At 37.7% G+C, this 26,733-nt stretch overlaps 1 protein-coding gene across 4 annotated transcripts in view; it reads left to right on the forward strand.

Moving 5' to 3' along the window:
• xylb (xylulokinase homolog (H. influenzae)) overlaps positions 1 to 26,733 on the forward strand; it is a 51,548-nt gene that overhangs the window by 4,344 nt on the left and 20,471 nt on the right. For 2 of the 4 annotated variants that reach the window (XM_053236289.1, XM_034309070.2), the window contains exons 2-16: positions 860 to 942; positions 1,045 to 1,114; positions 1,277 to 1,357; positions 1,439 to 1,525; positions 2,958 to 3,086; positions 3,248 to 3,313; positions 3,421 to 3,493; positions 4,402 to 4,520; positions 4,776 to 4,857; positions 8,125 to 8,165; positions 10,491 to 10,606; positions 14,473 to 14,588; positions 14,855 to 14,928; positions 17,023 to 17,119; positions 25,991 to 26,049. In XM_053236289.1, the coding sequence (XP_053092264.1) occupies positions 1,103 to 1,114; positions 1,277 to 1,357; positions 1,439 to 1,525; positions 2,958 to 3,086; positions 3,248 to 3,313; positions 3,421 to 3,493; positions 4,402 to 4,520; positions 4,776 to 4,857; positions 8,125 to 8,165; positions 10,491 to 10,606; positions 14,473 to 14,588; positions 14,855 to 14,928; positions 17,023 to 17,119; positions 25,991 to 26,049 (1,152 nt within the window). In that variant the 5' untranslated portion in view covers positions 860 to 942; positions 1,045 to 1,102. Of the gene's footprint in view, positions 1 to 335; positions 647 to 859; positions 943 to 1,044; positions 1,115 to 1,276; positions 1,358 to 1,438; positions 1,526 to 2,957; positions 3,087 to 3,247; positions 3,314 to 3,420; positions 3,494 to 4,401; positions 4,521 to 4,775; positions 4,858 to 8,124; positions 8,166 to 10,490; positions 10,607 to 14,472; positions 14,589 to 14,854; positions 14,929 to 17,022; positions 17,120 to 25,990; positions 26,050 to 26,733 lie in introns of those variants that run through there. The other 2 variants (XR_008302168.1, XM_034309069.2) reach the window with 2 other exon arrangements.

A 26,733-nucleotide genomic window follows, 5' to 3' on the forward strand; every position in this document is an offset into this window, starting at 1 on the left:
AAGGTGCAATAATAATAATCATAATAATAGTAATTAGTATATATAAAATAACACAAACACAACTTAATATTCTAGACTTTTTTCTAGTCTTTATATTTAGTCTGGAATATTTTTGGGAGGTGGGAGGAAACTGGAGAACCCAGTTTCCTGTTTGGAGAACCCAGGTTCCTGGTGGGAGGAAAGCATGCAGAACTCCCCACACACACACACACACACACACACACACACACACACACACACACACTCAAGCTCCAGATTGAACTGGGAAAACTGGAGCCATGAGGCTGCAATGCTTCCAGCTGCCCATGAATGCCACATTTCTTTCTTTCTTTCTTTCTTTCTTTCTTTCTTTCTTTCTTTCTTTCTTCTATAAGAATATTTTTTTACATAGTTGTGCATGTTTAATTTGTTTGTAGAACAATTAGGTTCCTTGTTCCTTGTTTTTGTGCTTTTTGTAACTTGGCCGAGGAGGCCTTGGGTGCCGAGGCCTGGAGTGCAGTCGATGTTCAAGTTCATCCCTAAGGTGTTCAGTGGGGTTGAGGTCAGGGTTCTGTGCAGCCCACTTGAGTTGTTCCACACCATCCTTGGCACACCATGTGTTAATGGAGCTTGCTTTGTGCACAGGGGCATTGTCATGCTGGAACAGGTTTGGGCTTCTTAGCTCCACTGAAGAGAAATCTTAAAACTACAGCATACACAGACATTCTGTACAATTGTGTGCTTTCAACTTTGTGGCAAGAGTTATATATGGGTGTGATGTTTAGGTGTCCACATACTTTTGGCCATATAAGTGTACAATATTCACCTCTGCACTGATATTAGAAACTGTGGTTCTTTTCTTCTCTTTTATTATTTTAAGCTGAAAGTTGTTGCCATTGATGGAAAGCTTCAAGTTACTCACCAGAGCAATGTCCAGTTTGAAAGCGACCTTCCAGAGTTCAGGTAGGCACAAGTTTGCTCTGGATCAGTTCAGAATGTCTTCTTTACCTACAGCAGTTACAGTAGTGTGTTAAACTGTGTGTATTCTGTGTTTTTACCATCCAGGACACAGGGGGGAGTCCACATCCATGAGGACAGAGTGACCGTAACCTCTCCAGTGCTCATGTGGGTCAAGGTGGGCCAGCTTCAATCAGTTTGTTAATTGCATAAGACAGGCATAATATAACAATATTTAACTTTTCCTGTCCATAATGTTGTGCATTGCACATTAGTTCTTGTTTCAGTTGTGCAAAGTCGATTACTGAGTATGGTAGTTAATAAAGATTTGCAACTGCAGGCACTCGACCTTCTCCTTGAGAAGATGAAGAGCGCTGGATTTGACTTCTCTCGTGTGAAAGCTATTTCAGGCAGCGGGCAGGTATGTCACACTCTTTTCGACTGCTTGTAGTAAATGCATTTAAAATGAATGAAGCCAAGTTGTTGGATGTGTTCATTACAGCAACATGGCAGTGTGTACTGGAAAAAGGGAGCGAGGAAAACTCTGCAGGGTCTGGATCCGGGAAGATATTTACACAGCCTGCTGCAGGTACCAGCTGTTTTGATCAGTAACTCCAAAGAGGAGATTAAACCCGATTTCCTTTTGAAAGTGTTCAAGGATCATCAGTCATGTGTCCTGTCAGGCTATTGTACTGTTACAAAATGGTGACTGTTTAATGTTTAAAGTAGGAGCTTGTGATCCATGAACATGTTGAACATGAGAGCAGAGGGCAGAACCTGAGCTAGAATAGAGAACGCAGTGTTAATTCGGTAATTTTGCTTTGAAACAGTAATGGATGTTCTGTCAGTAAATAGAGGTGTTTCTTTACTTTTCTTTGAGCTCAAGAGTCACTGCAGAGCAAAAGAGAGAGCTGTCAGCTGTCAATAGTGAAAAAAGTTTAGTCTTTACAGGTGTGGACAGAATGGGTGTCCCATCCAGGGTGTATTCCTGCCCCTGCACCCAGCATTCATATGATAGACTCCTAAATAATAAATAAATTTAAAGCATGAATAATAAATGAAGGGCAATAAGGACACTGAATGAATAAAATTTCGGGCTTTGTGTAAAATCTTTGCTTAGTTAATAGTGGAAGTACCTCATGAAAATCATACTTGAGTGAAATATAAAATATAAAATAATATTTAAATATGCTCAGGTATTTAAGTATAAAGTCAATTATTTAAACTATTGAAATTTTTCAACATAGTCTCACTATAAGTTTGTAACTTTTCACATGCCCCACATGCCTTAGGTTATTTATACAGATTTATATATATTTATGGGCCAGGTTAAAGATATGTTTTGTTCATATGAAATCTGAATAAATTTTTTTATATGAAATCCAAAGACACATTTGTTTAAATTTCCATTCAAACTGATATAGATGTTTTTAATTCAAGTACATAACATAACTGATATGAACTTGGTAGCCAGGCAAAAACTAATAAAGTCATGATATTTGAGGGATTCTGATCTTTAAATGAGAATCTAAATACAAAGTGTGACATTTTTCCTGAAAATGTAATTGAGTAAGAGTACAACTATCAGTATTTAAATATATACAGGTCAAATACAAATTGATAGTTAATTAAAATGGTACTTCCTAAATGGATGTATATAGAAATGAGTCAGATTGTAATTTGCGATAAAATGCGATAAATTAAAGGGTTAATTTCTAATCCAATATAAAGTCGTATGCCTGTATATGCAATGTATACAGCTATATATATCAGTTATATGTGAACATGGCTGAACATGTCTAAATGTATGCCAACCTCGAATAAAAACCTAATATCTCATCATGCCACTCAAATCATTTCACAATGTGTACATTTTGTGCAGGACACTCTGGGCTTTGATTAGATATAAACTCATTATCACTTGTTTGGTGTTAATGATATGAGAGCCAGACTCTTTCTTTTTCAAGTCAGCTTTAATGACATCCCAAGCAGATTCCTGTGTAGCTGTGTCTCTTTTATAGGATAGTTTTGCTGTCCAGGACAGTCCAGTGTGGATGGACTCCAGTACTGCAGACCAATGTAAGAACCTTGAATGTGCAGTAGGGGGTGCTCAGCAGCTTGCCGATATCACTGGGTCACGGGCCTACGAGGTATGAACCTCTAAAATCACTGCAATTTTCAGAATGTTACAGGTATCTGATTAGATTTGATCCAGAAATTCAAAACTTAAACCTGGCTTGTTTTGACCAAATTGAACAAAGTGTCCCCTCACCCTGTAATTTATTATTATTTTTTTCATTAATGCTTTTAGCGCTTTACTGCAAATCAGATTGCCAAGATCTACCAGTTACAGCGAGACAGATACAATGAGACTGAGGTGTGTAAGCTATCAGCAATGCATAATAACTGCATCCACAAATATAAACAGAGTATATTAAATCTAAATCAATGTATCTTTTTTTTATTTATAATTGATTTTGATAGAAAATCTCACTGGTCAGTAGCTTTGCTGCATCTCTTTTTCTCGGTGATTATGCAGCTATTGACTACAGTGATGGTAAGTTAACATAGACTTTCTATAATTATTATTATTATTATTTTGCTTTTTTTCTCAGAAGTTTACAGTTTTGAATATTAGTCTAATTATTAATGTTTTTTTTTTTTTACTACATACATTTTCTAGCAAAGTCAGAAATGATTCTTTTATAATTTATAATCAGCCTAGAGTTTGTGTAGTTTTCTAGGTCATTATGATTTATCATTAGTTTGAATTGGTTAGAAAGATAAGGTGGTGGTGATATGATGAAAAGAAGCTGGAGGAAGAATATGCAGTGCCATGTTTATCCAGTACCTTTGTGATTAGATTAGAAGTGTGATCAGATTTCTTCTATTAACAGTCAATGTCAAGAGTGAGATGAAAACTTGAGGTTGTATACATCTTACATAACACATCTTACAGAAAGTTTTACCAGATCAACAAGTACACATTTTCCTTTTTTTTTAAAAAAAAAAAATAATAAGACATTTAAAAATTGCTTATTATTAGGTTTTGATTATGTGGAGTATTCAACGTATAAGTCCCTGTGAATTAGCTGTTACTATAGAAGTGATAATGTGTTAGAACAAGCGCTATGATATACCTGTGATTTGCAGCCAGGACTATTGTCAGAGCTGCTTACCAAACAAATTCAAGAATTCAGCATTGCTGTGGTTGACTCTATATGTGTTTGACTCTATATCACCTTACCAAAGCAGTCTGAAGATCGATGTTTTTTCTCATGAAACCTCCTGCCTTATTCAACTGGGATTTGGGAGTTTAGATGACTGATCATGGACGTGCTCTTTTTTCAGTTTATGCATTATTAAAAGAGAAAAAATTGATGCAAGCATTTTACTCTGAGGGATTAGTGTGAGGTGTAAGCAGGAGTGGTTGTTTACATGTATTAATCTTTGCTCTGATTTAAGGTTCAGGGATGAATTTAATGGATATCTTCACTAAAAAGTGGTCAGAGTCATGTCTGAAAGCCACTGCACCTCAGCTGGCAGAGAAGCTGGGTAACCCCACACCACCCACTGCAGTTCTGGTATTACTTTTTCCTTTGGTCCTTTTTTTTTTTTTTTTTTTTTTTTTTTTTTAAACTTTTCTCTGGTAGTAAATGTGTAGACATGCTGAAACAAAGACACTACTGTGTATTCTTCCAGCTTACTCTGTGGCCTTTGCTGTGCTAGTATTTTAAAGGGTTATGAAACCTACATTCTACATTAGGGTACAGCAAGAAAGACATGTTATTTATATAAGACTGCTATTTTTAATATTTAATATTCATGTCTCCTCCCAGGGCTCTGTTTCTCCATATTTTGTCAAGCGATTTGGGATGCCAGAAGACTGCAAAGTGGTGGCTTTCACTGGAGACAATCCTGGTAAGTCAAAAAATACACACCTGAACACCTGAACCAACTAATCCAGGCCTTCAGTAGTGTCTGAATATGTACTTACTCTATATTTCTAAATATAGTAATATAGAAATACTCAGGAATGGGTTTGATCAGCCTAAGCACAAAGGGGGAGCACTCTGTTTGGGACGAGATAGTCATCTCTACATGGGCTATAAATGTACAGTGATAAACAGTAAGCTCCAGAATTATTGGCACACAATTGATAAAGATACACTATATGGAAATTACATTACATTTACATTTATGGCATTTGGCAGACGCCCTTATCCAGAGCAACTTACAGTTGTCTCATTTATACAACTGAGCAGTTGAGGGTTAAGGGCCTTGCTCAGGGGCCCAGCAGTGGCAGCTTGGTGGTACTGGGATTCGAACTCTCAACCTTCCGATCAGAAGTCCAACATCTTAACCATTCACATTCCCCGAATATATGTGGACACCTGAGTATTGAACATCCCATTCCAAAACCATGGGCATTAAAATTAAGTTGTTCCCCTTTTGCTGCTCTAAGAGCCTCCACTCTTCTGAGAAGGCTTCCCACTAAATTTTGTGGGGATTAACACCCATTCAGCCACAAGAGCACAAAAAGTCCGGGGTATAGTGACCCGGGTGATGTTCAGCAAGATGGCCTGGCATGAAATTAGTATTCCAGTTCATCCCAAAGGTGTTCAGTAGGGTTGAGGTCGGGCTCTGTGCAAGCCACTCGAGTTCATCCACACAAACTTTGGCACACTATGTCTTTATGGACCTTGATTTGTGCACAGGGGCATTGTCATGCTGGAACAGGTTTGGGCCCCTTGAAGGGAAATTGTAATGCTACAGCATACAAAGACATTCTATACAGTTGCATGCTTTCAACTTTGTGGCAAGAGTTTGAGGAAGAACCACATATGGGTGTTATGCTCAGGTGTCCACATATGTTTGGCCATATAGTGTATGTTAAAAAGTGGTGAAAAAAGGTCTTTGTGGTTAAATAGCTAAATCACCTGAAAGTAAATTTATTCTAAGAATAACAAAAACACAAGAACATGTGTCACAGGTATTGGCACCCTGTATTTAACACTTTGAGCAACCTCCCTTTGTCAACATAACGGCACTCCTATAGTGCTTGATGAGACTGGAGAATACAGTGCAAGGTATCTCAGATACTCCTCAATACACAATCGCTTCAGATCCTCCAGAGTCCTCAGTCCTCTCTTGTGAACACTCCTGTTCAGGTCTTTACTCTGGTTTAGGTCAGGGGACTCATATGACCATGTTAAGAGCTTGTTTCTGTAGTAACTGAATCATGTTTTTTGGCTGTATGTTTTAGATGGTCTTGGCAGAGGCAACCAGATGTTCATTTCAAATCTCAAATTCTCCATAGACTTTTTTTAATAACCATTTTAACTCATCACTACCAAAGGTGGCAATAATTCTGGTGCTAACTGTATGTCTATGTAACAGTTTGTAGGCATAATACAAACACACAGTGTCTCCTTGCTGTCATATAATACCACCTTATGTTTTAATCCAGCCTTTAGTTCAAAATGTTATCTCAAAATCCTACATTCAGTCAGGTGTTGAACAGTAATGCAAAATAATTCCATAATTGGTATAGTGTCAGAGCTGTACTGTATTTAAACTATCCTGGGTACACTGCAGTGGTTTTCAGTTTATACTTACTGTATGTCCTCTGGCTTTCTCACACTACTCAGAGAGGATTTACAGTCGCTAGATGGCACTGAAACTGCATCATATTACTTGTCCCTCCCCCAGCACATCCTCTTGGAGGCTTCCAATGAGCAGCCTTGCCAGTTTGGGTGGTTTCCCATCCGACGGGGCTGTTTTTTAATCACATTTGGCTGGTATAAATGGCCTTGGGCTTGGAATGTAATTTGGGCTGCTTTTGTTGATTGTGTTTTATAAGGATGGAATTTAGCAGCCACACTGTATTATCTTGCCATAATAATAATAATAATAATAATAATAATATGTTTGAAAGATATTTAATTTATATTATTTGATTTTATATTACATTTAATTATCAGTGGGTCTAGGAAGAGGTTTTATAGTGACTGGGGTGGATTTTAAACAGCATGGAAGCAGGATTTGAACCTCACAAGCTTGTGAGTGGAAAAATGAGGGATGTGATGTGAAGAGGGCATATTCTCACTTCTGGCCACGTGCCTGCCTCTTTCACCTCATTACTCCAGATTTTAATAGTTCCCCCTCCCCTAATTTGCAGTCATAACCATAAAACTACGCCTTATGCCAACCGTCATTCGTGTCTATCCACTATGACATCTTGCCCAGCCTGCCAGAGAGCTTCACCAGTATGTGATAGGTGTATTAGTGATACATACCTTTACAGTACTGCTACTATGTATTATAAACTCTGTCATATCATCATACAGTGTTACTGTCAATGAGAAATGAGTGTTCAAGGAAATGAGTGTTCAAACAACGAATGGTGAAAAAGAATAGGGTTTATGTATGTATGGCGAAACTCAAGTGTTCACTGGAAGATTTTGCTGTGTTTATATTGTTAGAGTGTGTAATGTACGACAGCTCTGCCTGTGTTAAAGCTGACATACAGTGGTGTTGGTGTATAATGCTTCACACAATACAGAGCGGTGAAGTAAGCGTGGAGGAGGTGAATAATGATTGCAGAGCATTACTCTATAAGATGAGTTAATGCACTGACTGCACTTTGAACGCTGGAAATAAATGTCTGTAGTCCAAAACGAACAGCAGCATTCGTGCTGAAGTATTGAAATGCTCTTATGGGATCATCCGTCTCAGATGCAGAAGGTCCCTGTATATATCATGGCTAGAGACGGACTAAATCCCCTTTTTCACTGCAAAGAAACCAAAAACAGCACTGACTACTCATGATTAAATATTAACCACGTTCACTCTGCCAACCAAATTAAACCATGGAACAGATAGTCGTTGTGGTTTGAGCTGGAAATCTCAGCCTAGCACACATGCTACAACACTGTGTTTTACAGTAAGAGTCTGTTTAGAAACATGATTACTTTCCCTCCCTCACTGTCATCTGTCGGCATCACTTTGATCGCCAGGACTGTATATTAGATTGATGGCATTCATTGGGATGTTATCAGTCCCTGCATGATAATATTTTATAAAGGAGAAGATTTGGGAAAGGAGCTAAATTTGAAAGAGATGAATACCACACTTGCGACAGTTTTGAAATAACTCTGTATAAGTAATTTGATTTTCCCTTTTCAGGATCTCTAGCAGGGATGCGCCTACAGGAGGGAGATATAGCGGTAAGCGTCTCCCAATTTCTCAGAGAGATGGACTTCAGCTTTATTTGGTTAGGAGAGTGAGTAAGGTGATATATAAAATGCAAATGTTTTAGGAATACCTTTAGACTGCATGTTTCACAAATGAGGGAATATCTGAATAGATGACCAGCTGCTATACTTTCAGTCCCTAAAACTTGCAGCTTATTATTCAGTTCTTTTTCTTAAAGAGTATGGTTCGGTAACCTCTATGAATTATTCAGTGAAACTAATAGAAAAATGATCTAGTTAGGAGAGTACTTGTTAATAAAACTTGTTCAGTTTTATTAAGTACCAGATACACAGTATGGCCAAAAGTATATGGACACCTGACCATTACACCCATATGTGCTTCTTCCCCATACGGTTGCCACAAAGTTTGAAGCCCACAATTGTCTAGAATGTCTTTGTATGCTGTAGCTTTAAGATTTCTCTTTACCTGAACTAAGAGATACAAACCTGTTCCATCATGACAGTGTTCCTGTGCACAAAGCGAAGTCCATGAAGACATGGTTTGGCAAGGTTGGAGTGGAAGAACTCGAGTGTCCTGCACAAAGCCTTGCCCTCAACCCCACTGAACACCTTTTGGATGAACTGGAACGCTGACTGCACCCCAGACCTCCTCGCCCCACATCCGTGCCTGACTTTACTAATGTTCTTCTGGCTGAATGAACAGAAATTCCCATAACTACGTGGAAAATCTAGTGAAAGCCTTCTCAGAAGAGTGGAGGCTGTTATAGCAGCAAAGGGATGTTCAACAAGCACATATAGGCATGATGATCAGGTGTCCACATACTTTTGGTTATATAGTGCATTAACATGGAATTTGGACACAATTCATCATTTATAAAGCTGATTGTTTATTTCATCCGCCTATTCATCCCACATATCCTTTACGTATGAAGTCCATGTAAGAACTTCATTTGACCTCTGTGTCCTTCCTCCATCAGCTTTTCCCACATGGACAGGATTAGTGTGAATGCTCCTTGCTTATTCATATTCTTTGCTAGTTGTGTTTCACTCTAGCATGTGATCAATTGATTCAATCTGACTGATGAACATAAGCTCACAGGTTACACTTCAGTACCTGTGTCTGCATAGCTTATTCTAAAGCACCACTAGGTCTTGTCTTGTTTCCTACTGCAGTCCAAGGACATGCGTTGTAGGCTGATTGGGATCTCTAAAGTCTGTAGTGTGTGACAATTTGGAAGTGTGTGTGTGATTGTGCCTTGCGATGAGTTGGCACTCTATCCAGGGTGCCACCGCCTTGTGCCCTGAGTCCCCTGGGAAAAGCGCTAGGATACCCCACGACTGTGTGTAGGATAAGCGGTACGGAAGATGGATGGATAGTCATGAACAAGAGATAAATTCATTCATTCAGCTTCAGTAACCTGTTTATCCTGGTCAGGGGTGCAGTGGGTCTGGAGCCTATCCAAGGAATACCATGTATGACTTGGGAATACACAGGGGTCCTTCTTTCCAACAATGTGATAACAATATGGATTAAATTGTACTAATAGATGCCGTTCTCAGCAATGTGGAAATGTGATGTGAAATCAAATTTCTAGTGTATCTGTTAGGCTTTTAAACCACAATCAGGTTTCCAGACATAAAGCTTTTAGTATTTGTGCCTGGAGGCTTAATACATTTTTTGATAACATTTTGCAAGGAATATGCCAATTTGTCATTTTATCAAGTGGTCAGGCTTTGCTTTTTGATGTATTTAGACTGTAAACACTCAGCCAAACCAATAGTCTTCTCCATTGCATACAGGTCTACTTCCATAATTTTGAGGTCCTGCCTTAAATGTGACATCTTTCTGATGTTTCATATTTGCTAGTGGTATAAAAGAGAGAAATCAGAGCACTATGCATATTTCTTCACTGTTCTTAAAGATGATGCCACCCATCTGAAATCCCTCTAGTGGTTTTCTGTCAGCGAAATTTATCACATTGAATAGTTAAGTGATTTACATTTGCATCCAATTATAATACAAGATCTCTGCTCTGCTAATATATGCTCATATAAAGCAACGCTGTTGGAGCTCCAGTCCTGTGTCCTCTTCCTCATTTTAACTACTGGTTTACAGCACATGGGGTGTGTCCAAAAGACAAGACTGCCTTGATGCTCTGCTGCCTATGCTCTCTATTATGCCAGTCGTCTTATAAGTCATTGCTTTTGATAGCTACGCAGTTAGCTGAAGGAAATGGTATGAAATCTGCTTCAGAGGCTGTATATGTCACCATGTTGCCAGGTTACTGACATAAATGGTCAGCTGTGAGATTAATTTGAGCTTTTTCTGTCACACAGGTGAGCCTGGGCACGAGTGACACTGTGTTTCTGTGGATCAAAGAACCCAGGCCGATGGTGGAGGGACACATCTTCTGCAACCCTGTAGACTGCCTGTCCTACATGGCTCTGATCTGGTAAAATTATTCTGCATTACACTTGAGTGGATCGGCGTGCTTTACAAATACCGCTATACATATGTGTGTTTAGTAAGTAAGTTCATTTATAAAATGCTATATATACAGTAATATTCCAATGAACACAATAGTCACTTTTAATAATAAAAAGCCAACCTATAAAATATGTTTTGCTGTAAGATGTTTCACAGCCTCGGGGTAGCAAATACAAAGGCACAGTCACCCTTGAGTTTTAGACAGGACCATGGAACAGTAACAGACCTGAAGATTTCAGAGACTTGGGAGTGGAATTCAGTCTGAATATAACAGTGATGCAGGGAGGACCAAGTCTGTTAAGGGATTTCAAACAATTATAATCCAATTGGTCAGAAGGTGTTTATAATTTTCTAAAACAGCAGCTCTGACAGTAGTTCAGGCTGCAAAGCAAATCACAGGATTATATTGATGCACTCATTGTAATACATTATCATTTCTACACAGGGATATACACACACACAGTGGGATCCAACAGTGCTGGTGAAAATGCTTGTATTTTGTATTCTATTGTAATATAAGATTATATTATTGAGTAAAAAGTATAATTTTTGAAATATTCACATGAATATCAGAGTTTCTTAGTATTTGGTAAGTCACCTTTTCACTTTAATGACAGTATGCACTTAAGCTGGCATGGACTCCAAAGGTTGTGCAAGAATTTAATGTGTGTGTGTGTGTGTGTGTGTGTGTGTGTGTGTGTGTGAGAGAGAGAGAGAGAGAGAGAGAGAGAGAGAGAGAGATGGAAAATAACAATTTTTTTTTTTAAATCCCCAGTATAATGGTTATGTGTATTGAGTTACTGAATGGCTCTTTTCTGAAGACTCTTGAAACTCTGTAGGTATGTAACAGACATGAAACTCTAGTGCTTTGTGCTCTAAAACTATACGAATGGCTGTAGGGAATTACCAAGCTAGCTGCAATTTGAGGTAGCGGTAAAGGTCACACTCATGCTGCCTGGAGAAAAGATTGCAATATGATAGCTGCTATTCCCATATGTAGTAGCAGTCATATGGTAACTTTTAGAGTTTTTACTGTATTTGTTGGTACTCTGAAGAAAGATTCCTATGTATAAAGAGATGAAGTGCCCTTCCTGCAGGTTCAGATTATGAACAGTAGCGCTGTTAGATATATCTAGATTTCTTCCATTGATCTGAACCTGTAGAAGTCAATTTGATTTCCAATTTCTAGCCTTCTTCCACTTTCTATGCCAGCATAGTCTCTTTGTTCTTTTTGCTTTTTCTCTTCATCAGCTCAACCCAAATGGCCCTTGAAATTAGCCCATTTCCCTGTTTTTACTTCACGGTCCTTGGCTGTTGACAGTGGGTAATAAAAGCCTATAGAAGCATACTGCTGATTAACTTGTTTTTTCAAGGTATGCATTTATGCACTTTTTATGGCCTGCACATAGGAGTGGAGACTGTTTTGTGCCAAATGTATTAAATATTAAAATCTTAAAATGGGATATTGCAAATACAAATGAGAAGAATTATTCGATTATGGACTAATTCATTCATTCATGTTCAGTCAAGGTTGAACCGGTGACCCTGGAGCTGTAAGGCAGCAACGCTACCGGCTGCACATCTGTGCCACCCATTGAGAATAATTAATCAACTATAACTTTTTCATATTTTTAACATTAAGTTTACTTATGCCCTTTGTTTTTGTTTTTACTTTTGCTCTTTACTTTTGCTCTTTTTAATTTATATTCACAAATTTGCCTCCCCCCAATCACACCCACTCAATAAACTGTAGTAGTTCACCCAACATTGCAGCCTAGTCTGGCTCGAGCAGTGACAGTCATCACTATTGTGGGTTTCAACATAAATTAATTTCATAAAGTGGCATTTGTTATCTAGTATCACATTTATTGCACAATATTAGCATTTTTTGCATTTGTGTTTTGTGTGGAGCTTATACTGTATGTAGGCTCCTGTAAATGTAAACTATAACTACAGCAGTATATATAGTTATAGCAGTTATATAGTAGTAGTAGTAGTAGTAGTAGTAGTAGTAGTAGTAGTAGTAGTAGTAGTAGTAGTAGTAGTAGTAGTAGTAGTAGTAGTAGTAGTAGTAGTAGTAGTAGTCGTGGCCTAATGGATAGAGAGACGGACTTGCAACCTGAAGGTTGTGAGTTCGAGTCTCGGGTCCGGCAGGGATTGTGGGTGGGGGAGTGAATGACCAGCGCTCTCTCCCACCCTCAATACCACGACTGAGGTGAGACCCTTGAGCAAGGCACCGAACCCCCAACTGCTCCCCGGGCGCCACAGCAAAAAAAGGCTGCCCACTGCTCCGGGTGTGTGTTCACGGTGTGTGTGTGTGTGTGTGTTCACTACTGTGTGTGTGCACTTGGATGGGTTAAATGCAGAGCACAAATTCCGAGTATGGGTCACCATACTTGGCCACAAGTCACTTCACCTTCACCTTCACCTTCAGCTTAATGATCATGACTGAAATACATTAGCTGTTGCACACTGATCAGCCATAACATTAAAACCACCTGCCTAATATTTTGTAGGTCCCTCTTGTGCCTTGTGTTCTCCACAAGACCTCTGAGGGTCATCTGGCATCAAGCCATTAGCAGCAGATCCTTTAAGTCCTGTAAGTTGTGAGTTGGGCTTCCAATGATCGGACTTCTTTGTCCAGCACATCCCAAAGATGCTCGATTGGATTGAGATCTGGGGTATTTGGAGGCCAAGTCAGCACCAACTCTTTGTCATGCTCTTCATACCATTCCTGAACAATTTTCGTAGTTGTTAAAGTCGCTCAAATCCTTACGCTTGCCCATTTTTCCTGATTCCAAAATTTGCTACCTAATATATCCCACCCCTTAACAGGTGCCATTGTAATGAGATAATCAATGTTATTCGCTTCACCTGTCAGTGGTTTTAATGTTATGGATGATCGGTGTATATTTTTTTATTTAAGTGCTACTCAACTGGATGGGATAAAGACAGCGTTATGACCGCTAAATATGTGTGTACTCACAAACACGAAACTGATTGCAAACACTGATTGCAAGCTTTTTTTCTCCAGATACTCTGCAGTGCATATCTAAGTATAGCAACATGCATATCTGGGTAAAATATCATGCTTTATTTTCTCACTGTTTGGTCCGGATCATTTTTCCATTTTGGCTGGCTAAGGGGTCAGAGGACATTTCTCTACAGTTGACTGATTGACATTTAAAGTTCATCAGTGAAAAATATGCCAAGAGGAAGAAAAAAAATGGCCCAAAAAGAGATAGTGAAGGGAGTTTTTTTAAAAATTAAATATGGTGGAAGTCCATAATCAGATGCATTTATATTTCCAACATCTGTTTTGGATTAATCAGACTAATTTTGTTTAATACATTTGGGAAAAAATTACTTTGTTCTAGAAACCTTCACTTTTTCCTTGGATATTTATTTCACATGTTCCTCATTAATGTCATTTTTCTTCATTTTCCAAATAATTAAAAAGCAATTAAAAAAATTTAAAGCAAGCAAGAACAGAGATCTGCTGGAAAACTGCGGCAGGTTCTCCAAGATGTTTAGAAAAACCTACCAGCTGATTTGAAAAAATTTTTTTTTTTTGTTTCAAGACTGCACCACAGAGTGCCTGAGAGAACTAATACAGTTTTAAATGCAGAACATGGTCACAAATATTTTATTAAATATAAATGATATTTAAAAAAAAATATTTTCTACTTTGTTGAGATCTCGCAACCTTTCATTTAATTATTTTCGAAAATATTTTTGAATTTCTTTCACAGTTCTGTAACTCCATATCTACGCACCAGCGTTCATCTGGACAGCCTCAGGTCTAACCCATCACCTGTTTCTTCTTCTCAGCTATAAGAACGGCTCTCTGACTAGAGAAAGGATCCGTAACGAGTGTGCCGGAGGATCCTGGGAAGATTTCTCCACTGCCCTGAGGTCCAGCCCCATGGGGAACAATGGAAACATAGGTGCCTGTCCTTCCACATCATTTGTTCTACTGATTAAAAACATCAGTCATTATAAGTGCATCCTAGGAGTAATTTGATAAACATGCTTGCTTTGCACATCATTCGCTGATTTAATTAAGAGGAATCTGGGCCAGACGTGGTCGTGCCCTACTGAGCGATGCCACAGTCCCACAGGAGCCATGCTGTGAATGGATAGTGATAAATGAATTAGGTCCAATCAGCTACATTCTCATGCTGTGCTTTTTTTTTGGCTTGTCACTTTTCAGGAATTTATTTTGATGCCGTAGAGATCACACCTCCAGCAGTCGGGATTCATAGATTTGATCAGCATGATAAAAAAGTAGGTACTTTTGGAGTTTAACGCCTTTAAATTAAATCATGTTATGGTTGCAATACATAGTAAACATTTAAGGTAACAGTTAAAGCCCCTGTTAGCTCAGTTTGATAATTAGTGGTAATCGTTAGTGTCTGTGGTTTTTAGTGAAGAGATTTTTGAATTTCTTTATTTTTTCTGCCATTTTTGTGTCGTCAGTTCAATGACAAAAAAACTGATGACACAAAAATGGCAGAATTTTTGGTTTATATTTGGCACAAGTGACATTAAGTCGACTGCCACTATATAACAATCATAATTAATAATCATAATTAATAAGTGAAACTGTATCTAGTTAGAATTTTTACTATTTTTGTACATTGTTTTAGTGTTTGTGTGATAATGGTGAGTAGTTTTCCTAACATTTTTAAATGTTTTATTAGTGCAGCCACTCTGCTTATTCTAAGACTGAGATTTTAATGATCTACTTCTAGTACTTTAAAAAAAAAAAAAAAAAACTATTCTCTCTAATTAACACATTTTTATATTATTTTTTACTTTTATTACTGATACATGGGCACATCGAAAAGCCAAGACATTTTCTCATACGTATAATGAGATCTCATGCTGTTATAAATGGAAAATGCTGACTACAAAATGGATCTGATCTTGCTGAGCTTCACCAGCAAAAGGCATGACCCTAAAAATGGCTAATAAGCTGCTGTTCACTGTGTGATTAAAGGCAGTTAAATGAGACGACAATAAAGCTCATTTTAGTCTAATTTATTAAACTGGGCTCAATATCCACACTGCTGCTGCACATTAAAATGCCAGGCTGTTTGTAGCTTTTTAAACTAGCTAGACGGGTGAGTATAGCAGTGGACACAAATCATACCACACTATAAGGACTGTGTACAAAATGCACCAAAACTCCATGCTATGTTCATGACACGAAATGTAAAAACCAAAGTGCTGTTGAAGTGCCGTTCCTACACGCTTTTCTAGTACTAGCACTTCACAAGTTGTTTTTGTTGCCAGGGCGATGCCTCTGTCAATCAGTATAATACTTATAAATAAAATGTATTATTATTATTATGTCATCTCACAAACCCACATGGTTCTGATCAGACAGAAAATAAGCTGTGTTCGAAGCCATTGTAAAATCCTTGCTATATATATATATATATAAGGTTTTTATATATATAATATACATTTCAATAACTGAATTCTGTATTCAGTTTGAATCAGTAAAACTGTAACACTTAAGCCATTGTTATGTCTATAGAATACGCTAATCTTTGTCTGTTGCTTAGCAACCAAAACTTACTGTTAACAGACTACATTGCGTGGTGGTAGAATTGTTCATTGCGAATATTATTAATAATATATTACATATAAACTCACTGTTTTTGTCGCCTTTTGATAAAAACTACTTTTGATAAGCTACTTAAGGACATGTTACAATGATTTTGTCACAAATAAGGGACTTTTAGGAGTAAAAAAAAAAGCTCTTAAACATGATAAAATCACTGTAACGCATGCCCTGAGTGGTTTATTGCCTTATTTAATGACAGATCCTAATCACAAAGATTTTAACATTCGAAATCATGAAACATTTTGCTTCATAATGTATTCATTTCTGATTTATACTTGTTTTTAAAAAAAAAACCAAAGATATGTAACATTAATGAGGTGCTTTTACTTATCTTCTTAAAAGACTCTTCTTTATTTTGAATTTCCATTAGTAGCAATGTTCATCTCTACTCTCTTCACCAGTAGTTATGGCCATGCTGTCCTTGTACTCTCTGTGAACTGCTGAGATGATCTCTCTCAGGGTAGAAGTTACCCTTTCTCCACTGATCTGAGACCTCCATCCACTACTCTGAGTGTAATCCCACCCATTTTCAGACAAACCTTAAAAACTGCCCTTGGATCAGTGTGAAAGGCTGGTGTTACTCAACGGCAACGGATTTAGAGATGCCTTGTGGCGTGAGCTGAGGTCACTGCTGCTGTCGAGCTCCTCTGTGGGAACAGTGGAGCAGTGAAAGAATGCTTTGTGGAAGCAAGGATCAGCCCTGTCTCCATCCTTAAAGCCTGTCTTTGTGTTCTGGTTCTGTACAGGTAGCTGCCTTCACCCTGGAGGTGGAAATTCGAGCCCTGGTTGAAGGACAGTTCCTGGCAAAGAGAGTGCATGCCCAAAAGTTGGGTTATAGGATCAGTAAGTGTTCATGTTCACGGTCACAAAACTTTTCTGTCGTCTCTCTGCAGATGTCTCTTTCTTACTCTTCTTTTATCTTCCGTTCTTTTCCCTTTAATCCATCTCACTTTATTCGGCTTTGTGTGTCTATTTTCCTCATTATCATTGCATGTATGCAAGAGGCTTGATTCACCATTTTCTAAGAGGAATTCAGGGGAATTCAACAGCTAAAAGCTCTGCCCAGTATGCTGAATGAAATAACCTTCATCTCCTTTATTATTGGCCAATAGTACTTTTACTGCCACTTTTTTTAATTCACATAATGTCTGGCCTTTACCTTTTTATGTCATTAATTTGTTCATTTTTCTCTCCCCTATTATGTTGAAGCAGAAATCACAGTAAGGGTTATTACTTTACAAGTAGGGAAGCTTGCAGGCAGACAGCCGGCGAAACACACACTTTAATTAAAGTGTGATCAGGTGCTGAGAGACGAGAGTTTTCTCCCAGCCTGAGAGAGATTGCGCTGAGAGCTGCCCAACCTGCTCGCAGTTTGTCCCTGCTGCTGCCGGAGCTGTTTAAAATGCAATCACACCTTCTCTGCCTCACAACTTCTTCAACATGTATAGCCGGTCAGCAGCTCGTTGTCAGCAACTTGGGAAAATCTCTCTGAAATTAGAACAGCGTTGGCAAGCTTTCCAGAAATTAACTTGACTGAAAAATTTTGTAGAAGCGTCTTGCTTATGTAAATTTGATTGACACAGACAAAGCAGACATGCATAAAATCATGGCCTGTCAAAGCTATTAGATGCCATCCTTGCATATTATTTCAGCATTGTGCTTCAATTCCTCTTTCAGTTCATTTTTATATGCTAAAATACATGATGATTTAGTTTTTCGCCCTGTTTTGAATTCTATACCATGCCTATGGTGCAATCTCATTTTGAACCCATGTGTCCAATGGGTTCCATTTAGTGAGAAGAAAATGATTTCCCACTCTGAAGTAGTGTGTCAGTAAAGTGTTCACCCTATCTTTAGGATATAAGTTCACATTTCGGCAATACCACAGTCATCTGTGTGCTAGAGAGCGTATTTGGCCCTGCTTTCTGGGGAGGAGGGATGCCATTCCTCTGTCCTCTGTCAGGCAGCAGAAGTTTCACATGGCTTCACATGTTTTAGAGGAAGCATGTGTTGACCTTCGAACCCCGTAGCTGGTAGCTGCTGTGTATGGGGAGAATTATCTATTGGCAATTTCCAACAACTCACCTGGGAGAAAGTGGGGCATAAATAGAAAAAAAATTTGAAAAAGAAAATTTGCTGTTGGAGTTGTGGCTGAACTTGTGCCAAAATATCATAGAGGAAAATCAGCTAGACTGGTGGAAGACACAAGGCAAAACTTGTGAGTGAATACGTGTGTGTGTGTGTGTGTGTGTGTGTGTGTGTGTGTGTGTATGTGTGTGTATATACCAGCACAGCAAGACTGTTCATCAATATTTAGGTAGTATTTTAAATCCTTAAACCTGAAAGGTTAGTTTTTCATTTTTTTAAAAAATAAATATAAAATAATTACAAAAATACATAATACTTCAAAAATAATTACAAATGTAGGCTTTTTTTCCAATGTGTAGTGCCCTCCAGAATTATAGGACCCCTCAAGAAAATGAGTAATATTATGAGTAATATTTTTAGCTGAAATAAGCAGGGACATTGTATGAATTTATTGAAATGTTTGATTAGAAGTAGTTTACAAAACTAAATGGATTTTACATGTGTGCAACCCCAAATATATATATATATATAAATAAATAAATAAATAAAAATCTCAGGGAAAACTTTTCAAGAATGACAATTTATTTGCATTTATTTATCTAAAATATTCCTTAATCGTATCATTATGTTTGACAAATTTATTTTTGAGAGAAAATACTGTTATTTAAAATAAAAATGTTCTAACAAAAAAATCATTCTCATTAGAACTAAAGAGAAATCATTACTCCTGTTTTTTTTAAGTGGAAATTTGAATTTTTGGGTAACGGTTATTTTTATGAAGGGTGCCAATATTTCTGAAGGGCTGAAATATGTCGACCAATTTTGGGGGTTCTGTTTTCGATAATTAAATCATTATTCAGAATTTCAAAATGGGAAATCAAAATCTCACAAGCATAAGAATGTCTGGAAATTAAATCTCTGTGTCACATCTTCTCCTCCTTAAACTCATGAGGTGCTAGGTTCTCTGTGCTATAGTTTCTACCAGGACTATTTCATATTTATCAGCTTGTTATTACGGTTTTTTCTCTTCCCATGCTGAATAATAAACCAGCTGACCAGCAATCAGGGGATTATTTTTCTCCAAAATGCCGCCAGCAAAAGGCACATTACTGAAGGGTTTTTTTTTTTTTTTTTCCCTTTTTCCATACTAGCACTTTGTCTATTGATTTATGCTCAGGGTGATTTGACATTTTGCCTTGCAGCAGGGTTTTTATCTGGGGGTGGCAGTAAGCTGAAATCTCTCTCTGCTGAAGGTCAGCTGGACTCTGACGGGAGCGTTTTTGCTAAAAGTATTGCTCACTACTGTCTATTGATAGCTATTAATAATGCACTCGGTGGCTGACAAATCACTCATACGTGTACGCAAACATATCAGCAATATGGTGTACCCTTTATAAATTATTCCATAAACACAGCTTGGAGAGAAATGTCTGCCTTTCAGCATCTTTTAACGTCTTTTAGCGCCAACTCTGTCTTTGACACACCATACCATATATTAAACTCGTTTTACTATGTTCGATGTATCAGCATGTATCACTGATTGAGAATGATCCATTAAGATAATGTCAATGATCATTAAACATACAAAGGTGCAATCACCCCTCATATCCACTGCATTTTTTTTCCAGTCTGTTTCTACGCCCCCCTGGTGGGACATATATGCTGTAAATCCATCTCTTAGTTAAGGGACATTGATTCTCCCTGCAGTCCTGCTGTTGCTGTAAATTATTCACCGTGCTCTTTGATCTGTGCTGGCCACTTACTCAGGGACCAGTGTGTGGCCTCTCTCTCTCGCTCTCTCTCTCTCTCACACACACACACACACACACACACACACACACACACTCTCTCTCTCTCTCTCTCTCTCTCCCACTCTCTTCTTGCCCTCTCCCTTTCATTCTCTATCATTCGCTTCAACAGGCAGGCAGAGCTCTGAGCATTATTTGCATGACTGTCAAAATTTCAATTCTGCCCTAACATTAAGATTAATCTGGGCAATCATGAAAGCAATGAGATGATTAAACATACAACATTTTAAAATGTTCTGCACAGCACAACTGCATACAATAACAATAGAAACCTGGCAAATTACCATTTATTATCATTCAGTGAATTGTGTGTGTTGACAGTGTCAATGTCCTTGGTTATCTCATGCTGACACACACTAATGCTAGATGGCAAAGCTGTGGCAATTTCCTAGAATGATGGGAATTATAAAGTAGTTGCCATGAAACAGTTGTCTTTAATATTTTAATATGTTTTCTGTATATTGCCTGAAATAAATCGGCTATAACAGTGTCATCTGTACAGAGAAAGCATGATTGCTGATTCAAAGTCACTTTATTTCACACTGATGAGCTCCTCAAGCAGATCATTTTCTCTTTTTAGGGCCTAATGGCCAGATTAGGAATTTAATATTAGATTTTTCTGAACCCCATTTCCACCAAATCGTCAAAAAGAAGTAAGTCTTGATTTGATTATAGGTAAGACATGCTAAGGAAACTGCTATTGAAATCATGCTAGTAGTATAGTATCTTTAGTATCTCAAAATGACATTAATTCCATAGAAAAGTCAGTTTCATATTAGAGATTTGTCACACGGTTATACTGCCAATGCCAACATCATTAAAAGACCCTGTGAAAAGGTTTTTAAATATATATTCTTAATATAGTGCACACACTTGTTTACAATCTTAAAATTAAGGCCTGCCCTCTAGAAATGATTTGCATATGGCAAGATTATTTATTGTTTACAAATCTCAACATGTTTTTGATAATTATTGAGGATCCACTGATTATTTTGACACCAAATTTTTCAAGACGCACCAAAAAAAACCTAGACCGAGTTCATAAAGTGAGTTTCGTATATTATGCAAATTAGGTCAAAATCTAAACCGACGAAAAATAATGGCCAAAATGCAGATTGGTTCACAATTAGCCAAGGAATCAAAGGGAAAGAAATTTGTCTGTATGACAGTTCTCAAGATATGAGCCAAAACGCCATCTATAGTGCCACTGTCAGGCCAATTGGGCTCATCTATGTGCTTGGACCCCTAATAAGAATTCTGGGATGAGCACAGGGCAGTCTTTCTAATTACAGCAACAGTTCTTCGGAGGTGCAAGTCTACAGTATCCAGGTGCGATTATCCATTGATGCAAAAAGCTGATCTCCACTGAAGCTGATTTTTAGTAAATAAGGGCTTAGAGGGTTAGCCACATTTTGGTTGTTCTGCAATGTAGTTTAAAGCTCCAGTCACATTAGAACTGTATAGTTTGTGTGTCATTGTGAAATACAATAAAAGTGATCAAGGCTGGTTTGGAAGTCACCAATTTTGCAATTTATCACTTAGCACTCTGTCTGTGACTTAGCATTTTTTCTGCTTCTGCTTTTACCCTCTTTGTAACTGCAAATAATATTTACTTTAGGGGTACTAAATCAATACATACAGTATACACAACATTGCGTACATTGTGGAAATCTACCTTGGCTTGCTAACTTGTCTGGGTTGGTTACTATTTTTTAAACTTTTTTTAACAATAAAAAACAATATGTTATGTTTTTAACACAATTGTCTTTTACCTTTGTACCATGCTGATTATGTACCATCCCAAATCTGCGTTTATAGAATAATTTATAGTAAGGTTAGGAAGTATTATATAAAATCTCGTAATTGGTGCTTCTTCCATCCTATGCATTGAATAAGCACATTTAGAAATGTTGAAATTCAGTGTCAAGAAACTGTTAGTCTGGCAAATTCCACTACAATAAAAATTTCACAGGCAAAAAGCTTGACCTTAATGCTGTTCTGTGTTGGTAATTGTTGCAACGTTAGCGGGTCAGTGAGACTCAAAGCCAATACTTAATATTGTCATACATATTTAACAAAGACTTGCTCTTTATTATTTACACTCATCAGGTGGTCATGTGCTTTAGATGAAATGGGATATGTAATTATAAAATTCAGTTAGTTTGATGTGCTGCATAGACAAGGCTAGCTCCTGTTGTTGGTGTTTCATGTGTATGAGAGCGGCATGCACAATATTATTAATGTTATTAGTGATTAATGCGAATAGGCATAATCCTAATCCTTCTATCATTTACTGTATGCAGTAGTAGGATTCTTGCAAGACCTTACCTCCTATAGAAGGGAATAAACGAGAATCACTGGGCTTTCTTAGCCTGACTAACTGCCTTGTTTTTTTCGTGTTCATTTCTGTTTTCTGTGTGGGAGAGTGCACTTGCCTTTCCGACCTGGGATCTGGCAGAAATAGAACTGTTTAAGTAGAGGTGTAAAAAAACATGAGCAGATTTCGCAACCATGCTACAGTAAGCGCATTCAGCAAAGCCCTCATTTGGCCCTACTGCCTGCATTTTACAGAATATTAACACACTCAGGCTATTTTGAAAGATCCTAGAAGCTGTGAGACACAGATGAGACATATCCTCAGTAGGCACCCTTAATTGTTTATATGATGCTCTCACTGGCCACTTTATTTAACCAGACAATGTTTTTCTAACCTTCAGCTGTCTGGTTTTGGTGAGCCTGTGCCCACTGTAGCCTCAGATTTCTGTTCTTGGCTGACAAGAGTGTAACTCAGTGTGGTCTTCTGCTGTTGTGGCCCATCGGCATCAAGAGTCAACGTGCTGTATGTTCTGAGATGCTTTTCTGCTCACCATGTTTGTAGAGTGGTTATTTGAGTTATCATAGCCTTTCTGTCAGCTTGAACCAGTCTGGCCATTCTCTTCTATCCTCTGTCCATCAACAAGGCGTTTCCATCTGCAGAGCTGCTGCTCACTGGATGTTTTTTTATTTTCCACACCATTCATGTTATACATGAAATTCCTAGGAGATCAGCAGTTTCTGAAATACTCAAACAAGATACCCCATTTGATACCAACAACCAAGCTACGGTCAAATTCACTGATATCCCATTTTCCTTCTTTTCATTCTGATGTCCTGTATCTGCATGATTTTATGCATTGTGCTGTTGTCATGATTAAACAATCCTAATAAAGTGGTCAGTGAATGTATATTACACTACTCAATAGAATCAATGCCATTTATTACGTAGACATTTAAAAATATTGTTTCTCCCTTACATGTGGTAGAAGACTGTTTAGATAGACAGCGTTGTTTTCCCATCATTTAAATCTGTCCTTCTCAGATGGCAGGGTACAGACAGCTGTCTTGTAAGCTTTCATACACTGGATGTATTTGAAGGCCACATTTTGGACAGATGTGACCTTCTCTGTGAAAGTAAATCCATAAATCTTGCAATCTGGATGAAAATAATGGACAGACTTGTCGCTTTGACGTCTGTGAGCTTTATATTAAAACTTAACCCAACAAGTCAAGTACAATTTAGCGATAATATAAATTGTGATAAATGCTTATGCTGTTATCATGACAATATATCATGATGATATTTTGGAACATGCCTAATCCTGACTGGAGTGTTTGCTGGAGTTACAGTTAGATCCCAAATGAAGCTGCATAGTTTGACAGTGTAATAGTTATAATCAAGGCAATTTGATTACTCAATTGATCACCCATCTTGCTTGCCTAGGAAGGCGAGGGTGTATAGGTAATTGGGCGGTGATACAGTTTGTATTAGATTTGAAAATCTAGCACGTTAGATTTGAAATAAAGCAATGACTATGAGTGCTTTAATTAACCAAGTATAATTGCATATGTTGTAACCTATATAGTGCCACAGTCTTATGTTTTTTAGAGTTTTAGTATTGCTATCTACTGAATGAATTTGAAGTTTGCACAAGCCTGCACGCACGCAATGCTCTATAGATTCCCTTCGATTTCTGAAGATGAGAGAGGCAAAAATCAACGGCTCAGTGCAGCTTCACGCTTACTTTACTGCTCTGTTTGTCAATAGTAATAGCCAAGAGAGTATTGACAGTGCACCGCATGAAGATAGAAAAGATGTCTGCTTTTTTGCTCATAATCAAAAATCACATTTATAGACTTTCTGAATAGAGATATTCATACATCCAAGGCTTCCAGCTCTGCAACTGTACAACCTCAAACTGGCTCTTTTCTTATATTAACGTGTATTAATGTTCAGGCGTTTCTGTGTTCAGGTTGGAGAAAGCATGAATGATAGCTTTAACAGCCTCTTCACAACATTCAGAAAAGCCCTGCATGACCCTATTATGTTGTTTTTTTTTTTTTTTTTGTTTTTTTTTTACAGTACAACTTATGAAACTATATACTGTATAAGTTCTGTCTTTCTATTAGTCTCTACTCCTACATGGTGGTGCTTTTTTTTTTTTTTTTTTTTTTTTTTCTTTTTTTTTTTTTCTTCCCCCCCCCATCCTGACCTTTGGTACATTCGTCATTGGCGGTCAATAGAAGAGCATGAATGAGGCAACAAATCAATCGTGGTTGTGCTTCGTTCTTATTGGCACCCCAAGGCTACCCTCAGTGACGAAATTTAATACTGCACAGGAATGTATGATGATAATGCACTGCAAGAGGGAGAAATGTCATTGTGGGGTTTGTCTCATGTGAATCCTTGGTATGTCATTGTGGGGTTTGTCTCATGTGAATACCTGTGGCTGTGGTAGGGCGTGACACCAGTGAGTGTGTCACAGTCAGAGGTGGTAAAATACCTGAATTCTTTACTCAAATAACTAACAACAGCTTTATTTCTAATCTCTCAAGTATTAGCTAAATAAAGGAGCTAAAAGTAACCTTATGACTTTATAAATATATGATTATAAAGAAATGTAGTGAAAGTTTCTTCCATTTGAAATGTAGTAAGTAAAAGTCAAATGTATTAGGTGAAAAAAAAAAAACTCGAGTAAAGTAAAGATACTTAAAAAAAACAGACTTTTGTTCTTTATTTCCCACCTTTAGTCAAAGTTGTGCTTTGATTTTCAGGCATAATGAGTCAACAGTTGGATGAAAGAAATAGAAGAAAAAGAGGCATTTTCTTTAAAAAAAAAAAAAAAAAAAGCTCTAAACTGTGGCACAGAATAAAAAAAGATACTGAAAAAAAGATTCTGACTGTAGCAAAGTACTGAGACACTGATTTACTAAAGGTTTGCATATGAAACATCACCTTTTCAAAGTGACACTTTCAGGCATGCTAAATTGCATTGTGAATGCAAAATTAATCAGTGTGCATTCACACTGCCCTGCATTTTGCACATTTAGGTAGAATCAGCCCAAATTGCATATTCATAAAGCTACACATACAAAACGGACCCGACCTATTCATTTGCTCATGTGAAAGACACAATCCTTCATAGACCCTGTTAGTAAATCAGCTTGCATGTTCTTTTTGAAGGTTTTATTAGGTTTGCATGTGTTTTTACATGCACGAACCTTTTAGTAAATCAGAACTTGAATTAATCAAGCTCCTTGTGAAACTGTGAGAGCAATATATACGAGCTCTGAATATTCTATCTTGTGGAGCTCAAGTCCTTGAAGACCACTTAGTGCTATAAATATAGAACAAGGTTGTCATTTCAGCCTATGAGAGAAATAACAAAGCCAGTACATGAAATGTTTAATAGTGTGTGTCCGGTTAAAATGTTCAGATGTTGTATCCCTGAGGCCCTGGTTTGCATTCGACATTACTGTAATATATTTTTTTTCCTTATAGTTCGAGGAACGAGAGTGCTGGCGACGGGAGGGGCCTCATCTAACAAGGACATACTTCAGGTACGCAGCAAAACAACAAACAACACAAAATTGCTTGATGAATGCATGCTTATTTCTGACCTCACTAAGAATTCTGAAAAGCTCTTTGTGTGGCTTTCCCAGCACTGCTTTGTTTTGATGAAATTAAAATGACTTTCTCTGAAATGTTTCGCACTGTGGTGTGATAATGAGCAAGAAAGTGTGTGAGTCTGTCTGTGTCTTTATGTTTGTGTCTGTGTGTATGTGTTTCTGGTATATGTGAGTGTGTGTGTGTGTGTGTGTGTGTGTGTGTGCATGTGATAGAACATTGCTTCTGTATATTTGGATTGATATCACAGAACCTTCACAGTCTCGAGCCTCTCTGTATGTTCGATGTAAAAATGTTAGAGAATAACAGATGTGAATGCTTGGGTTTGCACACTATTTTGTAGGAATGCTTTAGATCTTAATGCATATTTATTGGTAATTTGTTTGTTTCTTTGTTTGAAGAGCGAGAGAGAGAGAGAGAGAGAGACTTGTGGAGCATCACTAATGTACTTTGTATTTGCATACACCAAATCCCAAAGCATCTAACAACATTACATAATGTTGAACATTATGTGATTACAGTATTTTGTCTCGTTCTTGATGCCTGTTTGACATCGTACTATTATAGACACTCTAATATTAAAGATAAAATAATCCTCTGAAATTCAGCTCAGGTGA

Source organism: Pangasianodon hypophthalmus, chromosome 1 (assembly GCF_027358585.1).
Source record: "Pangasianodon hypophthalmus isolate fPanHyp1 chromosome 1, fPanHyp1.pri, whole genome shotgun sequence".
Lineage (NCBI taxonomy): Eukaryota > Metazoa > Chordata > Actinopteri > Siluriformes > Pangasiidae > Pangasianodon > Pangasianodon hypophthalmus.